Source organism: Denticeps clupeoides, chromosome 3, assembly GCF_900700375.1.
Source record: "Denticeps clupeoides chromosome 3, fDenClu1.1, whole genome shotgun sequence".
NCBI classification, from domain to species: Eukaryota; Metazoa; Chordata; class Actinopteri; order Clupeiformes; family Denticipitidae; genus Denticeps; species Denticeps clupeoides.
The window spans coordinates 16,308,068-16,317,792 of record NC_041709.1 but is presented as its reverse complement, the minus strand read 5'-3'; the positions used below and the strand labels follow the sequence as shown (position 1 = coordinate 16,317,792).

The window sequence follows — 9,725 nt, the reverse complement described above, 5'->3', positions numbered from 1 at the left end:
CTACACAAGAGGGTAGCTGGCCGAAGTGGCAATTCCGCAGTGGTTTTTTCGGCCTTTTGCCATGTAGATATAGCCGTCATCTCCCCACTTCGCACTCCAGCTATGACAGAAAACACATTCTGTGTTAGCGGTGTTCATGGTAACAGAACAGAAGTGACAGAAAACCAAGGTCTCATGTACCTGTTCTTGACAATCCAGTATTTCTTGCCGTGCATGTCAGACCCTTCAAAGCCATATCCAACAACTACAACCCCATGGTCCAGGTCCTGGGTGCTGCAGTCCTTCTCATAGTAGATTCCTATGTAAATCATACAGATTACAGTATTACAGATGGATGTATTAGGTCCTTTAAGAAAATGCCTACTGCATTGATAACAGTGGATTAATTAAATAAATATTGCATAAACAGCCAATATGCAGTTTCATCTGCTTTGGATGTCGTGTGACCCTGAATGCTCACCACTCTGATAGAACTGGAAGGAATCACGTGACGCATCGATGGCAACAGCCACCGGTCCAACTGCAGCCACGGCCTTCATCAGCGCGTTCTCATTGCCACTGGGAATGTCGACAAAGCCTGTGTTGTTGGCAGAGCTGTACTGAGGATCGTAATGGCACGTCTGGTCGTCCTACGAGTCGTAAATAATACAAGAGTCCGATTACAAGTCCGCTTCCTTACCCGCTAGGCTAGATATGAGGATGATGTTCAAGGATTCAGACCAAAGTAAGTACCACGATGTAATCACGATGAATTGTCGACATATTGCACAAACAGTGTCTCTGGAGGTCTTAAGAACCTTGTGCCAGCCCTCTGTAAGGTACCTTACCGTGCCAAGGTAAGGATAGGACTCCTCGGAATCAATGCCATTGTTGTCCTGCACATACTGGAATGCCTGGTCCATCATTCCACCGTTGCAGCCATGGTTCCCTTCAGGCCGAGAGCAGTCAATCAGGTTTTGCTCACTCAGAGGCACCAGCTTCCCGGTCTTTCGGAACTGCTGACCTTCCATGGCTCCTGTGCTGCTGAAAGCCCAGCAAGAGCCACAGCGTTTCTGAAGATCATCAATGAATGAGAAGATAGTGTCATCAGTTCATTCTTTTTTCATCAATATTATGGTGGCCATTCTGAATCTTTTGTCTATCCTGAAACACGGCGTAGCACCTGATCTTTCACATGAGTGACATATCCCTTCTCTCTCCAGTCCACTTGTTTAGGGACCTCAAGGAAGTTGGGCTCCATGAACAGTGAGCCTCCAGGCTTCTTCTTTGGGTTGTGTTTGTAGCTGTTCATCACTTGCCGGAACTCCTCATTTGTCTGAAGGATAATGAAATATGGGTTTGGCAAAAAAATTTAAATAAAAGTCAGCACAGTCACCTCTGAAGTCACAAACATTTTCCCTGAACTGCAGTGTTTTCGAGCAAAATACTTATTATTAAATTGTGGACATAGATTATCATATAAAAAAGGAGTCTGTACCACTTTTGACGCGGTTTAGGCATTTTAATGAAGCATTAACTAATTTCTTCTCTTACCATGTCACCAAACTGATTCATGCCCTGCCGGAAACTATGCTTGCCCATGGAGTGCTCAAGGTTGTGAAGTTCAATTTTCCTGAGATTTTTCTCCCACACCATCCTCCTCCAAACCTCTTCTTTCTGGAGGTTAAACAAGCCCAGCAGTTTGTGGAAGTGTACACTGTTCAACGTTCTGAGCTGACAACAAGTTGCAATTATAACACCTTATATGAGTTCCTATTGTAGTTATTTTCAGTTCAGGCTGATTACAAAGTGTATTCTAAAAGTAATTTTACAATCGCTGACTGACCTGTTGGTAGCTTTTGCTGTGCCATTTCTTCCATAGGTGCCAGTGATCGTCCAGCTGGGCATCTAGGCTGGGAGCACTCCTGACACCCAGTGACAATGTCAACAGCAACGTCACCACACAAAGCATTGTGACTGTGTATGATAGAAAATTGAACAGAAAAATCCATTGGTGTCCATCAGCTGAAAAACTCTCAAAACCCTCTAGGCTACACATATTTTGGAGAAAGTCTTCTGGCCAACTTGAGCGATCTTAACATGCACACAGACTAATCTCACATGAAAGACTGCTGAAATCCCAATCGTGGGATCTGCCTGATGGCTTGTATACAGAAAATGGAAGCTGCACATCAGGAAATCTACAAATGAACTTGAAGTCTAATTTAATATTGTCTGGAGTCAGTCCCGGCAGAACGGCCCATTCCATTTGCTTAAAGTTTGAACAAAGATGCAATCAAAGACTCTTTATGACCCCCCAGCCCTGAAAAATCCTTCAAATACACTGGTTTGACTCAGAAATCATTTTATGAAATGAGCAAAACTTACTATTGAGAGCCTGTCTTTTTTTTTGTTGATCGAGATTTATCCCAGATTTTTATAGAGCACATTTGATGGTGAGAGTCCCCGCCCTGGCTTGAATTCAGCCTGAGCAGGCGATTCCTGGTCATGAGATCGGTTCAGACTTGATGCAACTTGATAGAAAATACATCGCATACACAATATGAATATAACTGCATCCTCAGCAACATAAGTAATACAATATCAAGAATAAGTCGTGAGGTCTAGTTGAATGCTGTGTTGACTACTGTTGATCACTGGTGATTCATCATAATAAATTACAGCAGGGGCCTAAGAATCAGTGTACATCAGTACATATGTGCTACTGTAGTGTGTACAGTATAAATGTATTTTAATCATATGCAAAACTTGGGGGCCCGAATTGAGACGTTGTCGTCCACCTTGACCATGTTTGCTGTCATCAGCATCAAGTCACTCTGCCATCTAATGGACAAACTTCCAGGCCACTGGAACATCAAATTATGTTCCTTGTTCAATTTCTCAGTAGTAGATACCTAGTTTTAAGGTATTGTAAAATTGTCTCTAAATTGGAAATAATAAATCACCACAAATCTCTATAGAATTCTGCAGTAGTGGGTCCCTTGTGACCCAATAAATAAGTAATTACTGGAATAAGGATGGGTGGTGTTTTTACTCATATACATTTCATGCTGCATCCAAAATGACTTACAATCAGTTGTTACAGGTACAGTCCCCCAAAATGACGCGCTGATAACACACAAACTACAGATTCCATAATGCAGTGCGCACTTTGCTGACAAAGTTTGCACTTTGGTGACTTTGAAGCACAAAAAATTGATTTCGAGCTGTTTCAAAACCTATTTGCAACCCATTTCCCACGTGGAACATGCTCCTGTACAGATTCACTTCACTTTACTTTGCTTTACTTTAGATTCAGCTTCAGTATAATGCCACTAGAGGGCGACAAAAGTCAGTAAATAAAGTTGAATGAACCTTCATTGAATGGTTCTGGGAAAGCTAAATGATAAACTCCACCAAATCCATCCTGCTCAGTAATCACATGTTAGCAGCAAACAACTTTCTCGGATCCATTTACATTGCAATGCAAAATGGTGGTCTGATCATTCAGACATAACATACCAATAATTTCCCTTTATTAAATAGATACTAATACTGCATCAAGTCAATCATGAGAAGTACAGAAGGGCAAGGGGAGGTAAAATGTAAGAAAAATGAATGAACTGCGCAATCATGTGGTGCCAGGCATGGTTTGCCTTTCTTACTCTGTGATGTTTTGCCAGGAATATTTCAGTTCCAGAGGTGCAAAACCATAGCTGGGCACTATAGCTCATATCCAGACCTGTCTTTCACCTCACACAGTGGAAATGTTACAGACATTCATTACTAAATTTGAAATTAAAAAGATTTATATATTCAGTAACTGCAGATATGCAGTAGATATAAAAACTTTCGACATGGCTGATAAAATTTCAGTTGTGAAAATCTGATGTAAAAATCAGTTTCCAGTTTTTAATGAGATGTATAAACTACATATCGCTTGAAAAAAAATAAAACAAGCATTCAGTCTTCTTGGGTTCATACCTGCAATCAATAAAAGAACTGACAGCTACAAAAAAAGCTATGGTTCACAGTCTATGGGTCTGGGTTGCAAAACTAAAGCTTTTTCTTACAAAGGAAAAAATCCAGGCCAAAGTAAAATATCCAAAAAAAAAAGTACATCTGGCACAAAAAAGAAGATTCAATTTAACTCAAAGGGTACTTTGCAAAGTATTAGTTTACAGGTGTGTTACTTTTACAACCAGCGTATTGTATGGATTTCAGTCGATTGGTACACATCTGATGAATGCTGTAAATGTACAGGTTATAAGTCACATTACACATAATTTATCTACTCTGTGTACATGTGTATAAATGTGCCTATGGAATGCCTGTATTTTAATCATGCAAATGCATCTAATGCTAATAGAAACTCTTCTCTACTCTATAACTGAAAAGAAGAATAATGAAGTTCCTTTTGGAAACTTCCTTTTGGAAACAAGTCCTGTGGACTGATGAAGTCAGAATAGAACTTAATTGCCATAATGGGCAAATGTGTGTTTAGGAATACACAGTCATACATGGTATGATATGCAGTGAAACGCTTTAGCGACTGCTATAGACCACAGCATTGTAAATATTGCAAGTATACAATGAACAAATATGCAAATATTGCAAACATAACTAAATATTAAATATTACACATTTATGTTTTTAACATAAAATATGTGTAACAGGTAGGGTAAAGGTGTGCAAATGAGTAAAGTGAAAATTTGTAAAAAGTAAAAAAGAGTAAAACATTTGTGCAAGGATTCTGGGTGGATTGAGTCCAGAAGTGATTGAAAGTGAAAGTGCTGGAGTGTATTAGGAGTTCTGTCCTATGAAGTGTTGTGGTTGTTGAGAGCTCGTATGGCCTGTTGGAATGGCCATTCTCTCTGTGTTGGCCTTCATAGTCGACATAGCCAGCCATTTTATATTTAAGGGATGATTCGATTTTTAATCTAATGCGCCATGTGAATAATAAATATGGTATTTCAATGGCTGACATGATGATTAATCTGCCTAATATAAAATTTGCCTAATATTTATTTGCTGCTCTGAAAAATTGAATTATCTTATGTTCATCATTCCCTCCATACCACAGATTACAGATTAGACCGTCAACCCCTAGATATTGCTGTGAAATGGAGCGTAGCCTACTTAAAATTCTGTGAGTGTGTGTGAGTGTGTGTATGGAGTATACTGATGTTTTTTACTGCGGAGAGTTACCATGACGAAAGCGCAGTTTTCGCTGCAATGTGTTTCGAGGCCTTGTGAGTGCTGCCATAGTGGCTGATGTCCAGTGCGCTCCTCGCTACGCAGCTGACCCTTATTGAGGTCATTCACGCGGCTGCTCGGCTGAGGCTGTGCTGACATCTCGTGGGAATGTTCTGTCCCAAATGATTGTCGGCGGACAGGGGACAGGGTCTGAAAAGAGTAGCATGCTGTCCTCATTCTAATCATTAAAACGGGAGTTTGATGACTGAGGACTTTTATTTGCTTTCTTTCTTCCTCTTTCTTTCTTCCTTTCCTTCTTTGTCTGGCATTTACATATTTGGCTCATGTCCTTGTCTGTTTTTGTCGGTTTCTGCCTTTCCTCGTATTTTTGGCTCCTTCTCTCGTCTTTTTTCATCCCCTGTGACACATGCTGTGATTTTCTCCTGTCATGTTGGCCTCACGGCCTCCTCTGTTAGAACAAAAGCCTCTCTGTCTGGGGTCCTGCCCGTCGGCGTCCCTCTTGGCAGGTATTTCCTGAGGGAAGTGTAGGCTATCACAGGGGGACTGGAAGTCATGTTACCCCACTCACCTCAAAAACAGTTCACCCAATTTAGGCACCATTTTGTTCTAGGCGCAGCGCAAATGTTATTTCATAATTCTACATATGTCATGATGTCTGATATATTATGAAATAAATCATGTTGAGGATTAATCTGGGTACGCCTGGGAAGTTAAACAGAACAGACGTGCTCGTAGAAACTGTCTGCTTTGGTGAATACGTTCTCTGTTATGGCAGCCCTTGTTGTTATGGCAACCCTCTGTCCAGATACACCAGATACCTGGGCATGCAGGCTGCTCATGTAATCTGCATGGAAAGAACATTGCTGAAAAACCAATACCCTCCTCTGCCAGAATAAATCGATTAGATTTTACGGCTGTTGAAACGGTTTTGTCTGACCCTGTTGACATAATGTTAAAGGCGGCCTGTTGCTGACTGTTGCCCGCTGGGTAAGTGGAAGGTGTACGGTGGGGCTGATACAGGTTAGTGAGGGCAGCAGAGGGTGCATTTTTCCTATCCTGGTGGGATCCTCTAACGCTCCAAACATATGGGACCTATTCAGCAAGACTGTGTCCCAGTGTGATAAAAGGAAAGGAATGTTGGATTCTGTGCTGTAGAGAATCAGAGGATCTGGCCCAAGTCAAGTTCCCTGCCTATTAAGCACCTGACGTCATTCCCACAACTTCATAGAGATCATGGCGTTACCTCCTGAAGCTCAGAATCCGAGGGGCTGGCAGTAAATTTACCCCCCACCCCAACTCTCACCCCAGTTTCAACCTCGAAGGGATTCTGTTTCGGGGAGATTTTATAGTTTTTACCGGTGGAAGGAACAGATGGTTCATATAATAAGAGAGGCCCCTTCAAAGTGAAGTCTGGGAATAACTGAAACAGCTTATTTCCAAAACAATCTCTGAAATATGATGGAGACCTACATGAACGTAGAAGAACGATAAAGGAGCAGCATTTCAACCCTCTGTCAGACGTTTCCATTTCTAGCAATTGAAAAGCAAGTAGGTCGTTTTGTAAATGTATATAATGACTGGGCAGTGGAAATATTCCAAACAATCAGACCGATGTAATAAGCATTTCACTGCATATCATACCGTGTATGACTGTGTATGTGACAAATAAAATTTGAATTTGGTATGTTTAATGTTATGTTTAAAAAGGGCTGTATGTGAACCAAATGACTATACCAAACTATAGCAATTTTCTTGCTGTGACACTTTCTGTGAAGGCCTTCTTGTTCATCCTGAATATTGCATGTGGGGGAAAATTGTTTGATACGCATAATGGCATACAAGCGCCGACAGTTCAGAGAAAGTTCCTGGAAAAGCGTGGACGGTGATAAAAAGCAAGGCTGTTGCCTGTTAAGGCTCTTTGGCCGTTTGTGCTTGGGGAAAATCTGGGCCTTGTTCAGATCTGGATGATTTCCAGTGTAAAACTGTGCTTGGAGGAAAGTGTTTTTCTTTTCTAGTCTCCAACTACAAAAAATCTGATGCATCTGTAAACTCTATAGGGACATTTTTCTTTCCCCTTTGCTTTAAACAAGACCAAGGATCTTTGTCAAGGACATTTGCAAAATGGATTCTTTTCCAGTCTGGCTGGAATTGATTTCCAAATAGAAATAATTTTTGACATCTAATGAGTTTTTTTGTTTTAAGTGCCTTTGCTCAATCTGATTACGCTCAGCTCATTTCTTAGGAATGTCATCGGTGATGATGTGAGGGGAATTTGCCCAGGAATGGACGCGGGGAGAGGGTGAAGGCGTTGTGCTCTCTTCCTCCCTCGGCTCTTCTAATCTCTCTAATTGGGATGGGCTGTTGGGTGGACTTCCCTTGACCAATTGCCAGATCATTGTGGCTCCAACCGCAGCGAATAGGCGTGGTCCGAGCAGTCTCGGTGACAGAGCGGGCCTGTCTGTTCCTAGTCTGCTGCTTGTCATCTTAAAACAGAATGCACCCGGGGATTGAACTCTTGGCAGGGAACAGCATACAATGACCCCTTTCTTGCATTCAAGCAGAAAAATTTTCTTCACTGACTGGACTGGAGCTCCAACTCTGTTCCCTGCCATTTATCACTACACAAATGTTTTCCACAAGACGAAAAGAATAGCTCTTTCATTGCTAAAAAAGCGACTGCATTCATAATAATGTGTGAAGATAGAGTGGGGTTAACCCATTTTTAAAGAGTTTGACTTTCTCTTGTGGTTTTTCTATCTCACTTCTTCAGCCATGGGGGCTCTTAACCCCTCACGGCTGTCATGTCTTTATTGGCAGGGCCATGTAGTACTGGGTAGTTACACAGATGGCCCCGATAGGCCTGAGTAAATACAAGCTTTTGCTGCGCGACAGAAGGGAGAAGAGGAGGTTTCACGTGTTATAACAGCTGCCGCCTCACTCTGTAGGGAGTCAATCCAACCAGAGGGGTTCAAACGCGACCCCCAGCACCACTCCGCATGCTGAAAAAAAAAGGCACAATACGGCATGCAAAACTGCTGCACTTCGGCAATGGCCAACAACTTTGCATCCATTTGTTTTTGTGATTCAAGGAACCTTCTTACAAGTTTACAGAGGAGCCCCAAAAGCTTCATTCTAAAAGACCCCTAAAAAGGGGGAAATAGGTTGATACAAAATAGATGTCGTTGATGTAGGTAAGAAAATGTTTAAATGTGACAGTATGTACATTATCTGGGTGTGGTGAAAATTGTTAGGATCAGTTCCGCTTTACACTCTACTTTGTATCTAATATCAGCATGTTTGAAAGGAATTCCATAAACCATACAGAGAGTGGGTGGAGCATCTTTTCATTGTTATATTTTATCTTTAAGAGAGACTGAGACTTATCCTGTGTATGTCAGTAGTTCTATGTACAGTCCATAATTATCCTGTGGTGTCTATGACTACCTGGTTCTGATTGGCTATTAGATGTGCATTTAATAATGTGCAGCCCATACATAGTGTAATCATTTTTCATCGCCATACCGAATTTACATTCCGGTCATACATTATTCATTATTTATTATCCATTTTAGTGCATCATTTTCCCTTTTAATGATTTTCATAGCAACAATCTTTGGCAGTGGTGGCCTAGCGGTTAAGGAAGCGGCCCCGTAATCAGAAGGTTGCCGGTTCAAATCCCGATCCGCCAAGGTGCAACTTAGGTGCCACTGAGCAAAGCACCGTCCCCACACACTGCTCCCCGGGTGGTTAAAAGTAGTGGCACTGTGTGCTGTGCTGCAGTGTTTCACAATGACAATCACTTTCACTAAACCAAAATATGGGTGGTAGTAGCCTAGTGGGTAACACACTCGCCTATGACCCGGGTTCGAATCCCACTTACTACCAATGTGTCCCTGAGCAAGACACTTAACCCTAAAAATGGCTCTGGGGGGGACTGTCCCTGTAACTACTGTTTGTAAGTCGCTCTGGATAAGGGCGTCTGGTAAATGCTGTAAATGTAAATGTACATATGCCATTGTCTTAAAATGTTGTACATGGTATTACTATGGTCTCAACAGATCAGTAACTTATGCGCTGCTGTAGAATATCGAAGATATGTTACATCCATAAATCACGATGTAAAATATGGATTTTGGGCAGTGGAGGGTTGGAGCGTCCATGAGTATCTGTGTATATGATTACGCCTTACTCCAAACTATATTGCAATTAAAACCTTGCATTTTAAAAAGCAACTGCATTAAAAAAAACATGGAAATTACATACACTACAGTTTGAATCCAAAACTTAAAACCTTTCATTTGTAGTAATAGGAAACGACATACGTGAAACTTTTATTTCCAACCAGCAAAATGCAGCCTGCGCCAGTGGACAACTTAACAAGGGTTTGAGTTTCTCGCCTGAAACTAGCATTACGCACATCCGCCGCGAAAGAAACGGGCGCATTGTTGTCTAGGCCCCGCCCACCAACGACGTCACGGCCACAACAAGCGATCGAGCCAATGGGAAGCAGGCATTCGATTAGGGTCGCA

At 41.7% G+C, this 9,725-nt stretch overlaps 1 protein-coding gene across 1 annotated transcript; it reads right to left on the bottom strand.

The window, feature by feature from the left end:
- LOC114785249 (cathepsin L1-like) lies at positions 1–1,951 on the bottom strand. Its single transcript, XM_028971208.1, has 7 exons — positions 1,826–1,951; positions 1,534–1,656; positions 1,163–1,315; positions 828–1,052; positions 461–629; positions 181–298; positions 1–100 (listed from the first exon to the last, which is right to left on the bottom strand). The coding sequence occupies exons 1-7, from the start codon at positions 1,949–1,951 to the stop codon at positions 1–3; spliced, it is 1,014 nt and encodes a 337-aa protein (XP_028827041.1).
- Between the last annotated feature and the right edge of the window lie 7,774 nt (positions 1,952–9,725).